The 25868-nt window shown below is 30.0% G+C and overlaps 3 protein-coding genes across 3 annotated transcripts in view; 2 read left to right on the top strand and 1 right to left on the bottom strand.

Moving 5' to 3' along the window:
• Positions 1 to 1990: 1990 nt before the first annotated feature.
• Positions 1991 to 3078, bottom strand: LOC108565690. The gene is made up of 3 exons (XM_017925272.1): positions 2963 to 3078; positions 2485 to 2910; positions 1991 to 2428 (listed from the first exon to the last, which is right to left on the bottom strand). The coding sequence occupies exons 1-3, from the start codon at positions 3076 to 3078 to the stop codon at positions 2056 to 2058; spliced, it is 915 nt and encodes a 304-aa protein (XP_017780761.1). The 3' UTR covers positions 1991 to 2055.
• Positions 3079 to 4597: 1519 nt separating this feature from the next.
• On the top strand, positions 4598 to 6582 carry LOC108565682. Its single transcript, XM_017925261.1, has 9 exons — positions 4598 to 4705; positions 4763 to 4954; positions 5007 to 5191; positions 5251 to 5408; positions 5459 to 5628; positions 5677 to 5870; positions 5920 to 6049; positions 6108 to 6235; positions 6294 to 6582. The coding sequence occupies exons 1-9, from the start codon at positions 4598 to 4600 to the stop codon at positions 6580 to 6582; spliced, it is 1554 nt and encodes a 517-aa protein (XP_017780750.1).
• A 1440-nt stretch (positions 6583 to 8022) lies between these two features.
• The window catches only part of LOC108565713 (orexin receptor type 2-like), an 84923-nt gene continuing 67077 nt past the window's right edge, over positions 8023 to 25868 (top strand). Inside the window, exons 1-2 of the mRNA XM_017925302.1 lie at positions 8023 to 8256; positions 22203 to 22819. Coding sequence (XP_017780791.1) covers positions 22265 to 22819 — 555 coding nt within the window. The 5' untranslated portion in view covers positions 8023 to 8256; positions 22203 to 22264. The remainder of the gene's footprint in view (positions 8257 to 22202; positions 22820 to 25868) is intronic.

Raw genomic sequence — 25868 nt, 5'->3', positions numbered from 1 at the left:
TTATTTCACTGTCCATCTGTGTTTAATGATGGCCCTATTGCTGCAAGCATCGAGAGGGCTCACAAAGTGTCTAGCTTGACCAGGATTTGAACCTGTGACCACTGGCACATGGGTAGGGCAATTCAATTAAAAAGTTACATTATTTACAAACATAATTATTGACCATTTTACAATTTGCAAGGGTACAAGCATATATTTTATTATAAATCTTTCAACATAGTTGTTTTGGGTTTGCATCGGTTTATATTTCTTACACTTTTAACAATGTAATAAAGATAATTGCTGAAGCAATTATTTACATTTGAAGTGTTTAGGATACTTAAGATTAAAAAATTTAAACTATGGTTTTATATACAACTATTTCTATATTAGAGAAAAACCCTTTATTTTATCTAAAATGCTTTAAAAAATATATTAGACCTCTAGGGCCTTATCAATTGTTTATGTGGAAGAGGAGTGATGGTTTTGGATGTGAGAGAGTATTTACATGTGAAAGAGAGAGAGAGGTTTTGGTATGGGAGTTTATGTACAGAATCCGCATTATATTGACAGATGACGAGGTTTTAAGGCGCCATTAGACCCATAAGTGCTATAGCTCTGTAATTTATGAGACATAAGTCTCTTCGTTCTTCTATGGTTTCGGCTGCAGCGAGTTTGTCACGGAGTTTCCGCACTTTTTTGAGGGCCTCCTTGAACCCATCCATTTCGCGTATCTCCTGCCAGAAGTCACTTAATTCACTTTTGTATCGTTCCTTTGAATACGGCACTTGTCTCATTGTCGGGGTCGGTTGGGCCTCAGCTCGAGATTTATTCCTTAGATCCCATATGTTGAATTTTGGGGGTGGTACTTCCACAAAACTCTGTTTTCTTTGTATGCCAGCCTTTTGTGGCCTGTTCCGGTCGCCGACGTTTTTCCACGAATCGTCTGCAGAGGGGTTTTTATTTTGGCGATGTACTTTGGACATTCTATATTGTTGGCCGGGTTTGGTGCACGTGTACGTCTTGTGCGCTATAGTACATTTGAGACATTTGAACGGTAGTCTGCAATTTGATATTGCATGACCCCATTCCTGGCACCTATGACACTGAGTTATTTTTCTTTTTGATTGGTAGCGGCTCCATTTTACTGTTGCGAAGTTTATGTGCCGGACTTTCTTTTGCAGATACTTGAGGGTGATAGTGTTTTCCAAGAGCACGAAGAATGCTGGTGTGGTCCTCATCTTCGAGACCTTTTTGTGAAGAGTTTTGTGATCTTTCATACTTTGGGATCGGATAATTGTCTTTTTGAGGAGTCGGTTATATGTAACCAACACATCATTTTTTAATATTTGTTTTCAGGTCTTAATGAACTGCTGATGAGATCCGTCGCGATGCTCTCCAACGATGGGGACTTTTACTTGTTTTTTATTCTTTGTAGATTCTGTATCCATTTTTTCCATGGGTATTTCATCTTCTCTCATATCGAATAGTGGATCGTATCTATTTGATAAGGGGATTGACTGGTTTTCAGCCTGAACTTCGCTCGCTAATCTCTTCTGCATCTTACTTGGTGGTGGAGCCATTTCACAGAGATATTTTCCCAGGTGGTAATCCACCTGGGAAGGGATTTAATTGTTTGTCACTTAGAAAACTATTTCACTTCCATGAGTACGCGATTAAGTATGTTTAGCTCAGAGGTGAGAGAAACACGTCCGCTCTGCTCCACTGCACAGGGTGAACTTCCATGGGTAGGGCGACTTAACTTTTGCTATTAGTCGCCCTATATTATAATATAAGAATAAATAATTTGAAATTAAAAGTGATATCTAATCCTTATGCTTAATTGTGTAATATCTCAGATTGTTTTGTTATTATATTATTGGTAGTTATGTTACCTTTAATATCACAATTATTATCACAATTGTGTTAAAATAAAAAAAATCATAATTTACTAGTACAAATTCTACAGCATTGTTTTTCAATTTATTTTTTTTAAATATTTTGAGGCACATCCATGATATTTGTTACGTTTCAAATAAGTTATCAATATTTTTTTTATTTGTTAAATTACAAGGACTACAATTTATTAAAAATCATTTTCATCTCGACGAACCATCGACCGAAGGTATTGCACAGTAATCGCACAATTTTAAACTTTTGAATATAACCTATTACTTCCATTCGTTTTAAAGAAATTTGCTGACTTAAGGTATAATCCATTTGACAGTTGAAATTATGGTCACAATTATGAACAATATTCTTTAAGCAGTATTGGACCATCACTTTTTCATTTGGTATTGGAAACAGTATACTGAAACCTCTGCAGAACGCATCCAGCATACTATGATACTCCCACATGTTTTTACTTATATAACCAGCGCAATGCAAGGCGATTTCTCTCGATATAGAAGACACGACATCAACAGATTCTGTGGTACATGGGTTGAATCTAATAGATTTATAATTATTTAAAATATAAAATAAAATGATTTCGATGTTACTTACGAATCATCGGTACCCATAACATAAGACAGATTTCGCCACATGTGCAAGAATGCCTCCAAATCTTCTGTTTTTGCAGATGCCATGCCAAAAATTTCGAGATTCACAAGAATTGGACAAAGGAATCCCATGGTAGCCAATCCCAGATCTCTCTGATTGATCATCTTCGTTGATTTGTTGGCTTTAGCATGTTTGGATTGGACAACTTTTAACGATTTCCACACCGTCGAACTTTCAAAATCCTCCTCCATCCATATTAAAAGGTGCTTAACGACTAAGTAATATCTTTTGTAGGCGGTTTTTGGTTTACTCGAATTATTCGTATGTCTTAAAATGAAATTTAATTTAGGGTCGGACAATCCCATTGCTAAACCGACAATGTAATTTAAGCATATAGATGTAAAGTATTCTCTAAAGAAGGATTGTCCTCTGAAACATAATTATTAAATATATTTTAATTTAATATAATATATATATATACCTTTTGTATTTAATTCGATCATAGAATGGAGGAAGTTGCCTATGTTCATTAAAACTTATATTTTCACCCTCGGTGATCAGCCTGTTATAGTATAACTTAGCACTTTGTGAAGTCATGACTGAATAATACTGGCAGCCTGATCATTCAATATATATATTGAATAATATTATGACGATGATATAATAAATTCCATATTATGTATAAATGTGTAATTATGAGTTAATGGCTACATAAACTTTATTTCTCTGGTCAATAGTCCGTTTCAATTATTCATTATTTTCTTACTCAATTCATAATAATTTATAGTTCTCTCAATAATTAATGGATTTCACTATTATCTAATATATATATATCAGAATTGTGTTAAAATAAAAAAAATCATAATTTACTGGAACATATTCTTCAGCATTGTTTTTCAAACATTTTTTTTTAATATTTCGCGGCACATCCATGATATTCTCACGACTTTGTTACATTTTAAATAAGTCATCAGTATTTTTTTATTTGTTAAATTACAAGGACTACAGTTTATTAAAAATCATTTTCATCTCGACGAACCATCGACCGAAGGTATTGCACAGTAATCGCACAATTTTAAACTTTTGAATATAACCTATTACTTCCATTGGTTTTAAAGAAATTTCCGGACTTAAGGTATAGTCCATTTGACAGTTGAAATTATGGTCACAATTATGAACAATATTCTTTAAGCAGTATTGGACCATCACTTTTTTATTTGGTACTGGAAACAGTATACTGAAACCTCTGCAGAACGCATCCAGAATAGTATGGTACTCCCATATGTTTTTACTTATATAACCAGCACAATGCAAAGTGATTTCTCTCGATATAGAAGATACAACATCAACAGATTCTGTGGTACATGGGTTGAATCTAATAGATTTATAATTATTTAAAATATAAAATAAAATTATTTCGATGTTACTTACGAATCATCGGTACCCATAACATAAGACAGATTTCGCCACATATGCAGGAATGCCTCCAAATCTTCTGTTTTTGCAGATGTCATGTTAAAGATTTGGAGATTCACAAGAATTGGACAAATGAATCCCATGGTAGCCAATCCCAGATCTCTGCTTGATCATCTTCGTTGATTTGTTGACTTTAGCATGTTTGGATTGTACAACTTTTAACGATTTCCACACCGTCGAACTTTCAAAATCCTCCACCATCCATATTAAAAGGTGCTTAACGACTAAGTAATATCTTTTGTAGGCGGTTTTTGGTTTACTAGCTAAAGAGGGATTCTCCTCTAAAACATAATTATTAAATATATTTTAATTTAATATAATATATATACACCTTTTGTATTTAATTGGATAATCAACAAACATGATATAATTAAGCAGGTTATTTGAAATATATCTGAATTTATGATGTTTTTATATAGAATGATTTTATTTTAATACTTATATAATTTATTGAAAATTTATCTTATATTTTTCAGTTTATCTTAAAGTAATTATTAAATTGGTAACAGGTGAGTTTATTTAAATGTATAAAAAGTATGTTTTATTATGGAATCGCGGTAGGCAATGGTTTGTCATTTGAGAAAATGTCTAAGAAATGTCAATAGCTCAACCGTCTGAGTGAACAAAATTACCGTGCAATATGACCGACATTGAAAACAAATTGGACGAGGATTTCCTGTTTTATTTGGGCTTCACCAGTTCATTTTCAACGAAAGTTCGGGAGCCCGGCGATCAAAACTTAGTCCAAGTGCTCGTTCATCTGAACGAATTCGTTGTAAATACACTAACATGATGTAATTTGCAGCAATGGCTACAGAAACTATGCGGTCAGCCATGTCAAACTATGGAACAGAAACGGAACAGAAATATATTCCTGTCAAATCTTCTTCTCAATATGCAGGATGGAGCTTTGTCAGAGCCATTCACAGTCTCTCCAAATGAAATCGACTACTCCGACGCAACGAAATACTTTCAGAAAATAAAAGCGGAAATCGAGGTTTTAAATATACTTTTGCTTATTTATTATGATATGTTTATAAATTTTTTAGACACCTGCGTGGTTGGGAGATCTAGCTAATATGCCTGAAGAGGATGATGACACATCTAAGGCTGCGAGAGATGATGGAAGAACCTATGTTGCAACCAGAGCTATGCCCAATGGTGAGGGAGCCTTTGCATACGTAGCTATAAGCTTAGCAGAAGAAGAACCTGCTTGGTTGGGAGGTGGAGAAGGGTACTTTATACCACCTCTGCACTCCTCCATATAAAAGAAGTATGTAACTTGTGTTCCAGTCTCTTTGATCAAGTCATGGATAGGAAATACAAGGAGATGGTACCGGAACCGAACGAAATGGAAATCATTTTGGCTAGAAGAAAAGACACCAAGGAACGCCAGAGGGTACTCACGTTTTACGATGTTATGTTACAAAATATCGCAGATGAATTGGATGGTTAGAGTATACTTAATAGCATTATGATTTGGTATTAATTGAATCTTTAGGAAAGATAACGGCGGAAGAAAATCATGCAATTTCTGTTGTATTGGAACAACTGATTGCTGATTTACAGAGCAAAGATCAATACGAAGAATTTGACGAAATGAACGATGATGAGCGTAGAGTGGAATTACTATTAATGCTTTTTGATAGAACTAAATCTAGGCGTGATAAGGTAAAACTAATAGCATTTATAAATACTGTTACATAATAATTAATTCAGGTGGCAACAAGGGAAGAAATGTTGGATGATATTGAAGCAACATTGAAAGCTTCATTCTTTGATGCTTCTGAAGTGGAAGACGAGGATAAATATGAATTACCAGCTGCCATGTGGGAGTACGTTATAAATCGACCACCAAATAAGAAGAACATGGAAGCTATGCAAGTTATGTACCCGGTGTTTTTGGTAGAAAAGTAAGTCGATGATCTTATCAAAATTTGTTATTTAAACAATACTTTTTAGATTCATGGCGTTGCTATCTGATCAGAAAGAAAATATTGCCTTGAGGATGCAGGCAAGACATGAGAATATAGTAACGCAAATGAAAAAAGATCTTAGAAAAGAAGGAGAAAAATTGCGGAAATGGCTACAAGTATTATTACACTATCGCAATTATAAATTAGTAGAGTATGTTACAAGTGTTGTTTTAGGGTAGCAAACTTGCTTGCGATCAAGCTGTTGATGTTCTGAATGCCGTCAAGGCTGCTGCCGAGAAACAGAAGATAAGTTACGAGAAGAAGAATGCTAGGAAGAAGGGCGGAGAAACCGAGATGACGAAGTAAATCATTAGCGAGTTTTATATTTATATATCTATATTAATGCACGATTGTTTTCAGGATGTATAATGAAATGAAGAATGCACTGTTCGATACACAGAATGACGTCGAGGATGAAGCTGAGAGAGGCAGGATTTTGACTGAACAGATTAACGCTCTGAATGTGCAGTCCGAGGTTTACAGCCAGATTACGGAGTGCAGCATTATCAAGACGGAGGAGGCCAACATGGAGATAATGAAAAATATCAAGAGAATGAAGGCGGCTGTGACTCAGTACGAAAACAGGATCGCGCAGATGCGACTTATGAATGTCGGCAACAAAAAATCCGAACAGATGTTCATCTTCTAGAAGTCCAGAAGAACATGTTTATCTATGTTTTCCTTTTTATTTTTACTTTCATGATGAACATAATATATTTTTTAACGTCTTTTCTATTTCATTCACTAAATTAAATTATTTTGAAAATTCTTTAATCCACTTAAAATAAATGAAGATAAAGATATATGTCAGATAGAGAAGTTAAAATGATAATAGCAAATAGTCATTTTTATATTATAGAGTCAAGAGATGATCGGTTATATGTATCGGAGAGGGATATTCGAGGAGTATAAGGACATCACAGATAGTAAATAACATAGAGAGCAACATATTAAAAGTAGAGATCTTATAGTATATCGAGTACGAGACTCATGAGATAAGACAAGAAATACAGAGAACCTTACTGGATATTGAGACAAGAGAGAAAGAGTAAAAAGAGCAGGATTATAGATACGTTACACTTTATATACCCCAAAGAGGTAGTACCCTTATCGTACCGTACCGGGCTAGAAAGTGACGTCATATAAGCGAGCTAGAGTAGAACCACACTACGCCCGTTTTTTTTATTCCCTTCTCTTTTTGCTCTTGTTATCCTCGCATAATATCTGTTCAAGTCACAATTCCTAATAATTCAAGAATGTACATATTCTTATGCAAATAATATAAATAGATGTTTATGTTTACATATTTGTATTTCCTTCGACGCAGATGAAATTGTTATTAGATCAGAAAAAGTATTGCTTGTTAAATGGAATAAATATTAGTTACTATATAATATTTTACCAGGTTGTTCAAGGAATGACAATCTTTAATCACCGTAGAATATTTAGTTTCGTTGATGTCTCCACTAGTAAGTTTTATGGCAAAGGCAAATAGATATTTATGTTCTATTATATTCTATAGGTTGTTATGCAAAAGTTAAACTTGGACTATGACTTATTGAGTCTCAATATAAATATATAATGAAATAGATGCCTAGAACTATTTTATTTTAAGATAAGATATTGCATCAGATAAGAGTAAAAAAGTCAATACTCATAAAAATTCCACATACGGTTCCGTAATCATTTGTAACCCTGAGATAAAACAATAACCTTTTATTTTAAGATTATAAAGAATTTAAAACAATTATGTAACTATGAAATATTGTGCCACAGAATTTTTTTTAAAAGTATTTTTATATTATCTTATATCATTATTGTTAATTAATTCCTCGTTTTTCGATCTTTTATATAATTATGATAAATCTCATAAATGTTTGAAGTTCATTATTAAATAATAATGAATAGGATAAATTTATAGCCTAATAAATTGATTATGAATGAAGTAAATTCGAAAGATCGTCATTAAACATTATATATACATGGGGACAGGATATGTCACTACATTATTTTTTTTGGGGATGATTTTGCGCAGCAGACCCCTGTGGAAACGGCGGCTAAACTTCAGTATTTGCTCAACCCTCTCGTCGGAGCGCGACTTCCCTGTGTCGTGGCTTCGAACGCTCCGCGAGTTTTCCTTTTCAGTTGTCGGAAACGAAGAACTATTTACAGTATATACCCATATTTCACTGCGATTTCATTATTTCACTTATCTGTGTACTCGGTGCTTTGTGAATTCGTGTGAAATAAGTTCAAACTCAAACTATGCACAATTTAAAAATTAGTTATAAAAGTTCTTTAAATTCTTCACCTTGCATCAACGGTATGTTTGTTTTTAAAAAAAATTTAATAATTTTGGAAAGATTTCTTTTTACAACAGATTTATTTTATTAATTTAAAGTGCATTAAACATTGAAATTATAGAAACTAAAAGATTGTAAATGAAATATAACGTAATTTCCTGACTCGAAAATGCATCATTATTTTATACTAACTACATAGTAATGTACAATATTTAATTAAAAAAATATATAAAAAGTCATAGTTTTCACCAACATTATCTTTTTAACATGAAACTTCTCAGATTTTGATCATTTTCTGATACTAGCAATAAATTGAAAATATTATTAAAGTCAGTAAGAACTTTTTTCATGTTTTAAAAGTTTTCTTTTTATAACTAAAAATATTAAATACAAATCACTTATTTATCTCTATAGTTCTTAACGATTAATGTTTGTAAGAACAAAATTACGAAATAATTAGTAATAATTATTATTAAACACGAATGCATTTTAATGAGACAACTTTTGAAGTGTTTTTTTTTGACAAAATTGGTATTTTCAAATAGAAAGTAATAAAAGTATATGAGAACAGTAAACAAAGAAATTATTTTATTATCTTTCAATCTTAATTAATAAAAAACCGAGCTGTTACCAAATTTTTGATAAGAAGAAAACAACGAAATGTCTTTACATGACAGAAAATCGATAAGCTTTTATGTAGAAAATTTATTGTGTTAACTCAATAATGAGATTTATGTGGTGAGTACCACTATAATTTTGTTTGTTTCAATTAAATTAAAGTAAATAAAATATTAGAAAGAAAAATCAACAACTGTTATGATAAAAAATCGTAATTTTTAAACGATTTATTTTTATTAATTTTTGTATTGCTGGTGTTTCGAGCTGCATTACTTCGGTAGGATGTATGGTGTGCTTTTTCTGACTCTACTAATCACTGTCAGCTTTTGATTGAGTGGTCCATACGAGATCCCCTGTTGAATACGTAACTATTTTTTTGATATAGAAGCTTCCTACATATATTATCACAATTTATTTTGCCATTGTCATTTTATTTATTCTTTTTATTTATTGTTGTAATAATGTTTAAAAAAATATGGAAAATATAAAACTTAAGTTTGATAATGTTTTATTGAATAATAACATTTTTAACAATAAAATTAAGTTGCATTACATTTTCAAAACATCTAAAATCAATTCTATTTAAAGCAGATATAAACAAATCAATTATAGCAAAATTCCTAACAATTTTGTTTGCATATTATTAAATAAAGAAGATATTAATTCCTAAAAGGAATTTTATTATAGAACTAAATAATTGACAACAAACGAATTTCCGTAGGGAAAAGCAAATTATTATAGATTTTAACATTATTTTCGCATAATTGCACAAAAATTCATATCAACATTATATTTATACATGTTAAAACTAAAAGTGTTTTATAATTAATAACATTTAAAAACGTGTATTTTTTTCTTATTTTTCTTAAACTTATTATAAAATTAGAATTGTTTGAAAGTATAGAAAGTCATAACTTGAATGCAACTAAATTAGAAATATATTACATTCGTACAATTTTAATAAAATTAACGTATTTATTATACAATAAATTTTCTTATTTTTTCTTTTGCAACGTTTTGTTAAAATAAATTACGTAAATGAACGAAGTTGGTTTAGTTTAAAGCTCGGAAAATCTGCACTTTTGGTTGATATTAGAATGTCTTTGCGAGTTTAATAGTATGACAAGCGCAAGAATTAATTAATATCTATTCAACTGTGAAATCTTCTCGATTTAATTTATTTAAATACATTTCATTGTGTTAACTAAAAGGAAAATTTGTAATTTATTTTCCAAAAAGATAAGTATTAAATAAAAAACATACATCTATTGTTTCTCTTCTTCGAAGTTCGAAAATATATTAAAGAAGAATTTATACACAATTTTGTAATCTGTTCTCGTAGTTCAGATTCTTGATTTTTTAATTAAATATTAAAAAGGACGAATATCAAACAAATTTTTACTATAAGAATTAACACACACACCCTGCTCGAGGCTGAGCCGGTCAACAGACATTAGTTGATTCGCCGGCTACTTCAGTGGTCAAATGTTGACTTTTATGGCAAATATTCAACAAAAATTTCAACAAAAGTGCAGGATTAATATTAATAAGACATGGACAAATATTAGAGTCCCATTATCTATACAATTGTATGTAAAATATAATGAGAATTCATAACATCTTAAACAATATAACAACAGTAACACAATGTATTGCAATAACCATAAAATTATATAAAACTGTTTTTGTTTGTTTATTTAATTATAAAAATACGTTTTCTAATAGCCGCAATACATCGGTGCAAATATTTAACTACATTTTATCTGTACGTACGAAGAGTTGATGACGTAAGTAGAAGGAGGAAAAGGAGTTGTTCTGAATGTACTTGGTTTTTAGTTTGGGAATTGAATTTATGTTCGAGAAATGAAATTTTGTTCGGAAACCGAGGTACTTTTTTTTATTTTAAATTGGTATATGTTATATATTTACAAAAAAATAGTACAGAATATTATTATTTTTTATATTACATAAAAGATAGTTTTTCTTCTTTATTCACTTTTGTGTTCTTTATTCGTATGTGGTTTGAATTGGTCTCTTCAAACTGTCCGGGATATTGGCAAAACCGATTACCCGCACTTTGCGTATGTTTTGTATATTAAAACACTATAATTACATTATTCTAGACATAAAATTATCAAACGTAAGCTAACCAAATTAATTTCTACTAAAATAATTAATTTGTATAATTACGTTGAACTGCGTCTAATTAGTTCATAAACTAGCTTCAAACTTCCACCATACAATTATATTAAAATAATAAAAGTAGAAACATGTTTCGTTTTTAAGATTTATCAATATTTAATCATTTCTTTGTTTGATCAACTGATTTGATTTAAGTGCGAAGTAATTTAAATATGATTTTCCATCATTTCCATATTAGTAATTATTGACAAGTAACTTGTAAATGTCTTGAAATTGAAATAAAATTACTTTCAATTTATCTGTTCAACTGTTTCTATAGATTGTCTAATAAAATTAAACATGTCAAAACAGAACATAATAAAAAAATAGTGAAATCCAATTAATATTACATTAATTTATCAAATATTTCAAAATTAGTTTCACCAGTATCCCGGACTGTTAGAAACCGGACTATTTGAGGACTTACATTGAGACTGTAATATACATATAGAATGGAGTATTTTAGTATTTTAAGTTTAATTTGATTAATAAGAAGCAGTATTAATGAAATTCTGCGTGTTCGAATAAATGCAAGTTAATTTAGTAAATAAGTCAATCTGCGATTTATTTGTTTCACCTTGATTCATTTATTTACTTAATACATTTGAATAACTATTGAACACAAAATAATGTTTTAAAGCAATTACTTAGATACGGTTTCATAATGTAATTTACTTAGGTGAAAAATGTCAATAAACTAAAAGAAATGAAAGATGGATTATTTAATTACAGTTTACTTATGTATGCGAAGTAAACAGATTTATTAATATTTTCTAAAACGGGAACAACGGGGATGAAAAATAACATTAAAAACAACGTAGTTTTGTTTGTAGATGGATAATAAATCTTGATGAAATTCTCTTCGAGATTCCACGGATTAACTTTTTTTTATTACTGGAAAGCGCGGAATCAAGAATATTCTCTAAAAATATCTTCGAGTCAATAATGCTCATGTTTTGTGGATTTCGCAGGGTGCGTTTCGAAGCTTGTTTAATTAAAGTATTTATTGGGGTGTATGATTTAAATTCGATGGTGTGAGGATTCACTTGAAATTTGTGATTTATGCACATCCAGTCGAATCTTTACAATCTATTTTTATTTAAATTCTTTTGGTTATACGAGAAAAAAAACCATATGAATAAAATAATTTACGAGTAGTAAGTGTGATTTTAGAATTTGGATCACTTGATCTGTACAGGTTAATGAACATAATCTTTTTAAAATAACATAGACCGGGGCGAGCGGGGCCCTGCGATCTCTGATTAAGTGTGTTAATATTAAAATAAGGACTTTTGTGGCAGATTGTCAAATTAGTATTTCTGTTGGAGAGTCATTGTACACGTCATCTATATCATACATGAAGATATATAGTCTATTTCCTGATATCGGACATTGATGTCAACATGAGATTTTTTGATGAAACATCTCTTCAACGCTATCAACATTACGAGGATCGTTAAATCTGTTGATGTAGATATTAGCAATTGTATCGTGCAGCGTAACAGGTTTATTAAGCCGACCTTTTATTGAGTAACTGAATTTTGGTGTTGGGAATACCAGGAGTCAATTTAGTTGGTCTGCTCAGACACTTCATGCACCATTCAGTATGAAGCTCCGATCCTCAAGAATTACATCTTTCAGGAAGAACATTTTGAAGTATGATGTACAGTTGTGGGAATATGTTCAAAAGAGTGTTTTTTTTTATATAAATACTGCTAAAGGTGTGAGATGGGCACTCTCAAATACGGGTTAATGCAGATGTTTGTTCTTGTTATTACTCAAACTTTTAAATAGGTTTGGTGGTGGCTCTGGCAATAATACGTTTACAGTATATGTGCATAATTTCAACTTTATTGAGCAGTTCTGAATCCACCATAGATGGTGGTGTGATTTATACTTCTTCTAGATTATTAAGTACATAGATATTTTGTCACAAAGTCGCAAGATTTCAATAAACTGTACTGAATATTAACAAAAAGAAATCGCGATAAGACAGCTGCTCTAAGAAACATGTACACTATTTGGCGTGTGAAACTAGTCTAGTTTAATATTTTTAATATAAATTGGAGGATTATTTCAGAAGGAAATTATAATAACAAAGAGTTTCTAAAAATCCATATCAGGATAAGCTTAAGTGAAAATAATCATTTATTCTTTGTGTCTTTTCATGAAAGAACAAGACCAAACACTAAAAGATTACAGTGCATGAAATGTCACGCTTAATTCTGCATACTGCGCTGTTGTAAGTCAAAAGATCAACAAAATTCTTTTACATAAATTATACTTACGAAAAGTAAAATTAAGCCATCATATAAAATCTATTGCCTTGATTGGACTTATTGACGCATATTTTATATTCATTTTTTTTATATATCCTCAATTATATTTTGAAGGTATAAATTCTGTTTTCCACTTCATTTTACTTAAAATATTTCTTAGTTTTTTTTTCTAAATTAAAAGAATGTCCAAATTCCCATATTTATATAGTAATAATCCCGACAATCGAGGACTTTAAGACGTCAATAAAATGAACTAAACATAAAGAAACTTGACTGCATAAAGTAAAGAAAACCTATCATATTTGTGGGTACGCTACAAAATAATTTATTAATAAATAATGGAACATAACATAAATTTGATATATAGAAAAAAAATGCACAATACATATTGTTTAATCTTAATTATATCAATTATTGCAACAGTTACAAAATGTAATAATATATATAATAAAATAATAATCCTAATGAAAATATAAACTGACAAAGAGCTACTAACAATTTAAAATTATTTGTAGCAATTATTTGGTGAAATTAAAAAATATACTAGGTATTTTTCTATTCTCTAAAAATAAGAATAAAAACAATCGTATGAAAATCGTAAGCTGATTCAGATCTTTAATATACATTTAGTTGAAATTTGAAATTCAGGTCAGATTTCAGGACAAACCAGGTGCGAGATTATTGAATAACTTCGGAGTTTGTAACTCGATTTTAGCTCTTGTGGTAATGTTCGATATTAGATTTTTTCTTATTCTGGATATATCATTATAATTTCTATTTTAGAAGGGAATTGAACTTAATTAGCAATTTGCGGCAATTATTCAAACCATTGATTCTAAAAAAACACATTCAAGTCAACCGCATTAAGTAACATTATGCAATTTAGTAAATCTGTTACATTAACACCAAATAAAAAAAAGAATGTGAAATAGATGATTGAGGAATTGGGGAACTTTTGCAGCTTTCACAACTCGCGCTTTGGGATTTTCATGAATTTATGGTAGTTGTAAAGAGAAATCTTTATTAAAGTTCTAAGACTTTGGAAATTAGTTTTTTTTTTAAATTACATTGTCAATATTTATTGTTTTAAAATTTATATTTTATTTTTAAACAATGAATATTGATTATGTAATTTTTCCATCCATTATCAATATTCCATTCCATTATCATTATTCATTCACATGTAAATATATAAAACACGTGGGTGCTTCATGTACGAAAAAAAGAATATACAAAATCTTCTACGCCGACTGGGCGTGAGTCCCTGACGTGGGAAGGTTTAGGGCGCCACTTCCTTTTTCTGAGGGGAAGAACTCTTATAACTGCTTTCTCAGATTATCACACGTGACATGGGAAGGTCACGGACTCACGCCCAGTCGACAGAAGATTTTGTATATTCTTTTCCCGTACATGAAGCACCCACGTGTTACAATATTCGTCACTTTCCTCTTATTTATTATAACGCATATTTCACATATCCATAATACACAAATGGATACTTGTACTTGTTTATTTAGAATAGCATGTGGAATATTTGGAAGAACGGTTACACATTAAATCGTATATTTGTGACTATTTTATCAAGAACCGAAATAATACTCCCACGCAAATAGATACATTTTTGTATTATATAATTTAGTCTTAGTTGGAGAGTTGAAGGGAGAACATAGTCTTGGGGTTGTCCGGAAAGTTCGTGCCAATTTTCGCTAATGGCGATGCCTAAATATATCAGAATTGTGAAAAACAATGAAATAAAATTGGTTTGGATCATATGAAACTGACACATTTAGTAGTCTCGTACAGATGAAAGAAAAGAAGGTGCATTTTAGACTTTCATTTTTTTTCTATTACTGCTTCCGAAGAAGTAAAGCAACTTTAAATGAACTTTAAGTACATAATTCTCTAAATTTTGAGCTGATGATTTCAGCCTTAAAATTCTGCTACCAATAATGATGAAATCAAGACATTGATTGAGAATAACATTTTTTACGAAAAACCTACTAAATTCTGGGAGGATTTAATGTTTAAGTTGCGTAAAAGATAAAGAAAGATTTATAGATAAAAAATGGTGCATAAATAATTAAAACCATGCCAACCCAGTAGAATCAGAATATAATTAAAACAAAAATTGTAAATATATTCTGATTAGTTTGCGGACTAGTAAAGATTCTCTCGCGGACCACCGGTTGGCGACTGCTGGTTTATATGATGGTACATTTAATGATAGTTTTAAAAAATGGTCCCTTGAGAATTTGAGTATATTTTACGACGAGATCACGTCCAGAGTTCTTAATGCACGTGCGGACACTTATATAAAAAAAACTGTAGTCGCTGCGACGCGAAGGCCTCCAGCTACCGAACTTCGAGCCCTCGCAATCCCATAAATATATGAATAAGATATTTGTTTTATCCAGCAAACAACAAAGAAAACATATTAAATCTACTTTTAAACCAAATAAAATATGCTTACATTTATAAGAAATATTAAATAAACATCTATAAAATAACATATTTATTCGTATATAATGAATTTTACATGAATATTTTCATTTTAATTGCTGTAAGTATTGTTTGAATATACATTAATATTATTTATAGGGGATAAGTGAGTACGGTCAGTAACAACTGGATTCACTAAACACAAAACTGTAAAAAAGCCATCAAAGGAAAAAACCTCAAAACTTTTTACTCACCCAATATTATATAATAATAAAAAATAATTGAAGGAAAGTTAAATTTGATCTATATTTTATGTACTTATTATATTTATTTTATGTGATTTTTGATTGTTATTATTATAATATTGTTATGAAATCTAGGTCATGATCACGTCTACGTCACGACTTGTTAACGCGGGCACCTCTTTGGGAAACGAAAGAAGAAATATTTTTTCCTGATTTGGGAATAGAGTCTGATGGAGCTAAATCTGGTGAATGTTCAAGCAATTTATACTTCAATTCATTGCTTTTTATATGCTCAATATACTCTTGTGAGATGGTCTTTTTGCACCAACATTCTTTGATTACCTTTCCTGCTGTTTTAACAGTTTAAATGCTAAAATCCATCTATAGTCAGTTGGATATGTAGATGCAGATTGCCCATAAACATTCCAAATTAAAGCATTTTAACAGAGCGATACAAGTGTTTTTCCATTTTAGAAAACTGCACACACGTCTACTGTCAATTAGATAAAAAAACGGAGAAAATTTCGTTATGAGTGAGCATATTTTTTATAAAAATTTTTAATTATTGTTTGTTATTAAAATTAATTTTGTTAATTACAACTAGAATTATAATATTTACATTTTTATATATAATAATTATTATAATTGTATTTTTTTTACAAAGAATTATTAATGACGTAATATTAGTTATTTATAAACTTAATTTCCTAACCATTGATTAATGATCAATAATAATTCAATAAAAGGAAACAGGTGGTTTGCAATAATAAAAAAATAATTGAAGGAAATTTAAATTTCATCTATAATTTCATGTACTTATTATATTTTTTTATGTGATTTTTTATTGTTATTATTATAATAATGTTATGAAATCTACGTCACGATCACGTTTACGTCACGACCTGTTGCTGCTAATAAATTGTTAACGTTAAATCTTTCTACAATGCCACTTTCTGAGCAAAATTAAGATTAGTAAGTAAGACATTTTAATTAGTCATTATTATAGTCAATATATTTATTTGTATATGTACAATTTATCAATTGCCAAATGATAATTTAATAAAAAAATAATTAATTTTAATTTATAAAATACCCATTACCCAATAAAATAACACCTCACTCAATATGTTCGTAGGATGACATATTCTTGGAGCCTCTATCGACAAATCCATATGTTATTAAATATACCGGAAAACTGCGATCATGAATTTGTACAAGAATAGTGTGAAAAGTTTTGAAGACAAAAGAGAAAATACGAATTTTGTGGTTAAAAATGATTATAGCTTAATACATTTAGTCCAATGTTTTTCTAACAATTCTATACCATGTTTCTAAGCTTGCAAAATAACTGTCTATAGCATTAGTTCCCAATCTTTTTTGTGCCATGTCCCACCAACGTTTTTCTAAAATTATTATGTCCCTTATGTGAATATGTATATCATACGTCATACAGTTAAATTCAATTTTCGATTTGCCCCCCCTGTGGGGCGCGGGCTCCTCTTTGGTCTACAGCATCAATTGCTTCTTGATTGATCGAAAGAAGAAATATTTTTTTCTGATTTGGGAATAGAGTCTGATGGAGCTAAATCTGGTGAATGTTCAATCAATTCATAATTCAATTCATTGCTTTTTATATGCTCAATATACTCTTGTGAGATGGTCTTTTTTCACCAAAATTCCTTGGTTACCTTTCCTGCTGTTTTAACAGTTTAAATTCTAAAGTCCATCTGTAGTCAGTTGGAAATGTAGGAGCAGATTCCAATTCAAAGTATTTTATAACAGAGCGATACACGTGTTTTTTCATTCTAGAAAAATGCACACACGTCTCCTGTCAATTAGATAAAAAAACGGAGAAAATTTCGTTTTATTACGCTTTTAAAACTTTTCAAATTACCCACTTATGAGTGAGCATATTTTTTATAAATAGTGTTAATTATAGTTTGTTATTAAAATTAATTTTGTTAATTATAACTAGAATAATGATATTTACATTTCTATGACGAATATTAGTTATTTATAAACTAAATTTACTAACCATTGATTAATAATCAATAATAATTCAATAAAAGGAAACAGGTCGTTTGCATGCTATTGCTCACTCACTTAATTGATGCAGTATAAAGCATTGAGCCAATTTACAAATTAAATATTTATCGTGAACACTTTGAAAGTAATATGAATAAAAGCGATATTTAATTGTACAATGAGTTAGCTATAAATATTAAATATATACTTCTGTCCGAAGATGCAGGCAATAGTATTTATGGACTGTTAAAAACAATTGTTAATCCAAAAGAGAGTCTAATTATTTATCTTAAAAAAAAATGCGAATTTCAAAGGAAGTACGTTGTAATTTCGATTATGCCGAAGATTAATTTTCGAAATCCATTAGTGACGTAATTAAAAAAATAAGTTTTCTAATTAATACGGACTGAATAACGACAAATAATGAAGAAATAAATACAAAAAATGAACAACCGGTAAACGTAATATGAGTGAGGCATATGTTAATAGAAATTTATATTCGTAGGGACGTTGAAGCCGAGGAAGTGGAAATGGAATGAACTGAACAAAAGTAAAAAAAAACTGTCGCCATTGATATGCGCAGGTAAAAATTTGCCAGTTTTCAACGGACCCGCATTAATTGCAAATACATTCGAGTCTGATTCTGACGCATTCACTGCAAGAAGACAAAAAGCAAATGCAATTCTCTGTTCCATGTCTAATTGGAACTCTATTATGAGACGGGCGTAATTGAATCTCATGAAATATTCAATTGCATTTCGGGAAATCCAGAGAATGTCATGACATTGAAAAAGATTTATGTTTGTATCTTTTGATGAGTTACGACTGTTGCTCGGTTTATACCAGTTGTTCTGAACTGTGTTGTAGTAAATCTACAACACAGTTTTACAAAAAAATAAGAAATAGCATTGTTATAATATATTCATCCACTTCAAAAAGTTTAAAGGATATGAATTATGTCTTAAGAATGTGCGAATTGGAGTATATATACCTTCGGTTTATCTTGGTGATACAATTACTAATAGTTAATAAAACTAAAACGATGTAAAATATTTCGTTCTTAAAATATTATGATTCTATCGGGTTATATATAGCAATAATTATATATTATAAGACATAATTTATTTCTAAATTACGTAGATTTATTTTTCTATACGTTTGGATATAGAAGACTGTAATATTTTAGGGAAAATAAATGGTAGATGTAGATTTGAGATTAGTATATATCCGGAAACGAAACTCATGAAGCCTATGAATTAGTCGCATTACATAATTGTACTTTAAATTTCACCGTTAATAAAATTGCAATCATTATTCTTATTTTTATTACATTGTTAAAAAGATTAGGTATTATTAGGTAACTAAAAAAGTTCGTGCGGTTTTTGATTATAAAATATTAAAAAAAATAGTCTCGATCTGGTGAATTTATTATTTCCTTAACTGATGAAGGTGCAAACGAATGGTGTTTCATCACTCACATCGAACATTTCTACAAGCTCTAAGCACGTTGGGTTGGAATTTGTTAATGATCTTCGCTGTTAATGATCTTCGGTTTCCCAGATCGTGCCTCGTTGGTCAAGCTGAAATTTCCCGTAGAAAATATCTTGAACCATTACTGTGCTGTTCGATTACGTACATCAGGGTTTCCCAAACTTTTGCAACGGAACACTTTGTAAATCCAGAATTTTTCAGGAAACACACAATCAATAAAATAAAAATGAAAAAACATTATTTATTTATTTCATCCCAAGTTTTCACGGAACACGGTACACATTATGTTCTCATAGAGTAAACATGAACCAATATTAATTATTTATCAATTGGATTAATATTTGAAATAGAGAGTTTGAATGTCTTTTATGGGTCTTATCAATGTAATTTACTTTTTTTCGTTTTGAAAATAAAGTTGTACTGTTTTAAGGAAAATAACGACTCAGATTATTTTTTATCTAGAAACGAATTTACCGATAATTTGACGAAAAAATCAGTTAACCCAACTTAATTTTGTCAAAACTGTCAATTTTTTGGATAAATTAGATTACTTACTAATGAATGCATGATAAAAATTTTCTATTTTTGTTTAGTATTTGAAAAACATGTGGTTCCACTGCGGAATCACAGGGAAATAAAAAGATTGTAAATAATTAGTTTTTATATGGTCCCATGGTGAAAACACTGGTACACAAAGGGTTAACCGTTTATCGATAATGGAAGCCTAAATTGTACTATTTTAGGGAAAATAACGATCTCAGTCAGAAGTTGATGTGGGTCTGAGATTAGTTTATATCTGGAAACGGAACTCATAAATCGGTAGCATTACATAGCTTAAATGTCAACGTTGATAAAGTTAGCCGTTTCCGAAGCGAATTCAATTTCCATCACACAAAAGAATAAAAAATACACAATTAGATTACCATGTCGTTTCAATTGACAGTATTTTTCGGTTAACGATTCTCGTCCATCATAAACTCATTTTACGATCATTTCGACGCCTCATCTTCATCAACAAAATTTGTCTTCTAGACGAGGTTTCCAGCATATTAACGAATTATTTAAATGTATTCCCGGGTTTTCCTTATGACTAAACTGCTCAGCACTGTTCAACTGAAATTAAATTATTTATTCGTTCGTGGATGTTATTTGTATGTGTTGCACTGCAGGAGTCGCAATTTCATTTCAGATTTTCTTCCTTCTATTCCGCTCGTTCTCATTTAATTTTTGTTTTTTTAATCTCCGCCCTTTGGGGAAACTTTTTCGCGAATCTCTGGCAAATAGATAATTATCTTAACTTTTCCACGACTCGTTTATATTCCGGTTTCGTTTTCCATTATGACCATTGTAATTTCACGATACACGAATAAACAGGATTTCAAATAAGTCTCGAAAGAGAGGTAAATATATATGGAATGAGAGAAAGGAAGAGGAAAATAAAAAGAAGAGAAGTGAGAAGCAGCAACGAGGGAAAATCGCTTTTCTTTGATAAGTTTATTCAATTTATTTAGAATGGTATCAAAGAATTGCGGATTCTTATTGTCTGCTTTCTGGAAGCTAAGCGCATATAAAGCGAAAAAAGTAATACCTTCATTAATTGTATCAAACTCAATTATAGTAATTGTATCCTGATGAAATTGAGATTCTATTTTTGGATTTCGAAGATCAACACAAATTAATAGATTGTGTAATAAATTCCTGCGTTTTTTTGTTAAGTTTTCCGAATTAATTAAATTATATTGCATAATAAAAAGTATAACAGGCACATAAATGTTCGTTTGTTACTCGTGGGGTGTCTGTGAGACGAAAGTGGGTATATACCAACCATAACTTTTAAACCTGGAAAGGTGGGCAACCTCGACCTATGTACCTTCTTCATACTGACTGACGATTTGTAAATTTACATCACGACATTTTACGCGAGTAATGGTTTTATAATATTCCCATTTTGAAAAAGGGTAAGTTTTAGTGTTTAAAATTTAATTAAAATTAATTATCGATGTACAGAAAAAAAAGTTTTTGATTTAGAATATTAACCAGGTGCACAGATTTTATGAAAATTAGCAATGGAATCAGACTAAGACAAACAATCACAAACAAACGATAGTAGTGATGATGATGATATTTATTTTACATTTTTATAAAATAAACATGCTTAAATGATAATATCTCTATTTTTTCCCTTAATCTAATCAATTATATATTTATATAAATTAATTATTAACATTATATTTGACTGAGTTTCTTAGAAGATGAATATTCGTCATCTTTGGTGGTCTTTGTTTTGTTATTAAGTTAATGTTGACTAAGCTAAGGCAATTATGTTCGTTATCAGTGAGTAAGTCAGATTGTTGCGTAATGAAGTAATTTTTAATTAATCATGTTTCTTGATTAGCGTTAAAATATTAGTAAGAGAGAGGAAAGTCACGACACATGCGATTTAATTGTTTAGCGGAAGATTTAATGTGCAAAGTTCGAAGTGACATTAATTAGAAATTTGCTGGCATTTTCCGGAAGTAAAGTTTTGGAGAGGATGAGGCTCTGTTGTGAATACGGAATTCCTTTGGATAATTTAGAAACAGTAGATTTGCACAATGTGCATAGCATAAAATCGCTTCAAGGCGTTAGATAAGCGCACTTTGAAAATACTGTTCTGTACAAATTGCGTTGTTTGTTTGTGTTTTTCAGCGCAAACGGAGAAGATGCGGAGGATTTTTGATGGCATCGGAGCCAGGAACTAATAACAAGCTATGATGAGGATGTTGATGGATTTTGTTCGAGCAGCGGTTTTCGTGGCGATGCTTGATGTTCGGCTTGGCGCGACGGAAAATTGGGACTCGAATGCGACGGATTCGAATGACCTGATCCTGAAGTATCTCGACAAGGAGGAGGATTGGGGTTTGGATAATAATGGAACGGTTGCTGGTACTGTCAAGAGTGATCAACGATTGGGAAATGATACTGATCTGGTGTACTATGCTGACAGCAATTACACAGCTAATTGGACAACTGAAGAGGATTATTTGAATCAGATCCGCAACTTTATATTCCCGAAGACATGGACCTGGGTCTTAATTGTCATCCACTGTCTGGTATTTACTGTGGGAATCGTTGGCAATATGCTGGTGTGCATCGCTGTTTACAGGAATCATTCTATGAGGACTGTCACCAACTACTTTATCGTTAATTTGGCCATCGCAGATTTTCTTGTCATCCTGTTTTGCCTGGCTCCGACCGTCGTTTGGGACGTTACCTTGACCTGGTTTTTCGGCATCGCTCTATGCAAGATTGTCCTTTATATTCAGGTAAGTTATATATACTCAGTTTATTGTAAATTAGAAAAGGTTGATATTACTACCAGCAAATATCGACATGGAAAATAAACCTAACTTTTAAAAGTGTAAATTAGGAAGTAATTTCTATTGTATTTACTAATTTACGTTAGAAGTTATGTTTGGTTATATTATAGACATAATCATATTTCAATACAATTATATAATGTATGTTAAAGAAAAAGATTAATATAAGGAGCACAAAAGCAATTATATAAAATATATTCAAACTACAAATAAATACATATGTATTGTTGCTTTGATCTTCTTATAAACTACATATTTGATATATTTTTTATGACAATGATTGCGTGCGTACAAAAATTTTAAATTTCCAATATTTATTTTAGATTAATTATTTCCTAAGTATAAGTAGATTACATTATTCTTCTATAAGACGATAGATATGTTACTAGAAAATTTGTAAAACCGTGTTATATGAGAACAGGAGCAAGTACAAAACGTATTAAAAAGTATTTGTACTAATGTATACATAAGTACGTATTATGTGTAATTTAGATTCTTATACATATGCTAAATAGTAGAAATACAGTGGGTATATGGAAATTTCCGCAAATATATGATAGAGTTAGGCGAAAACGTGTTGTAGGTGGACGTGTTTTGAATTTTTTTGTTTAACGCGAAACCGTGATGTATATCATATTATACTGTAGACAGGTAAATGTTTGTTAATTGAATTGGACATTATTTAAATTTTCCTATATTTATTGATAATTGATACATCTTCTTGTCATTGTTGTGCCTGATGGATAATGAGAATTATTGCTATTTTAGCAGAGCGTTTGTTTAAAACGTTGATTGGCACGCAAGTTAAATACAACTCTCATGTATTGTAGGATTTGGCGTTACGCGAGATTTGTATGATTTCGTGGTAAATTTGGTTTTAATGCTGCGTGTTTTGTGGAGATCTCAAAGCAGTTTGTTAAAACATAGGGAGAAGGCAAACAAATACGGCGTCACAGACAATTTGTTATATTTAAGGGTATACTTTAATGGAACCTTTGCCAATTTCAGTCTGTATAATAATTTGGTGGATGCACCAGGCTCGAATAATGTTAAAGCTAATTATAATTTTAATAATATTCAATAATAGTATATTATTTAAATATAAAAATCAATAAATTTCGTTTTCATTTCTTACGTTTTTAACTACAATTAATATGTAATTATATAATTGTTAAAATAAATATTACGTTATTTATATTGTTACATAATTTTTTAATAAGTATATTCGCATGTTAATTAATTAACATAAGATTATATCTTCATAGTATTGACATTTATTTTTATCGTTTTTTTAATAATCTACATGCACAATTCTAAAAATAATTTATAGTCGATATAGTTGATAATGCAAAAAATATTCGCGATTGAGAAAAACACATAATTTTATAAAGAAAAGAAAAATGGGTAGTATTCATATAACACTTAACATGTTTATAAAGAAAACATCTGAAAGTACTTAAATACGTCTTTTTAACTTAATTAAGTATATTGAAAAATAAATATATTTAATATATTATTGATGAATAGATATTCTAAAATACAAATTTTGATGTATTTTTACGTCCATCTTCTTTTGAATGTTCCACATTTGCACACATAGACAGGAATCTATGCAAATTTTTAAATACAATACAAATAACAAAAAGATTACTTATAATAATTAAACTTTAAATAACATGTGCCTAATTATATACAATTAAATAAGCACAGTTTCATATGGTCATGATTTAAATCTTATCTAAATTTAGTGACTGAACACCAATAACTTAAAAATATAATTTAATATTATTTATGATCACATTTAGTTTTGTTTAATTTCAATTTATGTTTAACAATTTGGTGGATGCGCCAGGATTTCAATATTTTATTATTGAAAGTATGTATATAATACATATTTATTATTTTATATCAATATGATTGTTTCACATAGTCCGGTTCCGCAAAATATCCCAGACTATTCAAAACTGAACTTATCGAGGAATTAAATTAAACAGCACAAAAAGAGACTTGACTGTATAAAGGACAAAAAAACACGATATTCTTTATGTATAGAACAGAATTTTGTGAACAATTTCTATATAGATTATTTTCCTCAATTAAAAATCAATGAATCCGGACTGATTGAAGCTGAACTATGTGAGGTAGTAATATAGATGTAATATATTTAATTTGATATGTTTAATATTTAATTTCAGTTTATTGCTATTTTTTTTCTTACAAAAAATAATAGAAAAAAAATGTTTATTCTGAAAATAGGGGCTGTACGGAAAATGAAAAACGTGCAATTTCGGTTTTTGCACAGCACTTAAAAACGACAAACGAGGTTCCACTCCATTACAAACATTCGAGTTCGTTTTATTATTTGAAACTTTAAACTTATCCCATAACGTCACTTACAGACGTTCTGTTGACAAGTCACATTGGTTGGACATTAAACATTCCGTTTACGTGGATGCGTTTTATATATGCGCTTTAAATAGGTTTAACTGCGAAAATAAAAAAGAAGATTTTACCGACTAACTTTTGATTTGCGCCAGGAAAAGTACGTTGAATGGCTTTGCTCCATCTACAGTTATTACGTAACTAATTACCAACTGAGTTCGTTATGATGAAAAAGAAAAAAACAAAAAAAAAAAACCACGAAACATGGAAATTTCCCATTTGAAAATATACAGAAACGTAAATTGGTTTTATTTTTATTTCTATCTGGATAACGGCAAATTAATTGCTCAATTATCGAATCATTTTAATTCGCGTAAAGGATATGCGTATTAATTAATTGCACAAATGCAATTGTTTCATATTCCACTGGAAAATGTTCAAAATAATTGGATAAAATGATTCATTTGGTTTCATTTTATTTTAAATATATATTTTATATATATAAAATATTATAGATATCGAATTATTTCCGCGAATTGGGTCATTTGTACAAAACTGTGATTGCTACTTTATAATTATTTAATAAATTGTTGAATTTATATAGTTTTATCAT

This window comes from Nicrophorus vespilloides, unplaced genomic scaffold (genome assembly GCF_001412225.1).
Source record: "Nicrophorus vespilloides isolate i.1.1-1 unplaced genomic scaffold, Nicve_v1.0, whole genome shotgun sequence".
NCBI lineage: Eukaryota > Metazoa > Arthropoda > Insecta > Coleoptera > Silphidae > Nicrophorus > Nicrophorus vespilloides.
This window is presented reverse-complemented; position numbering and strand designations above follow the sequence as displayed.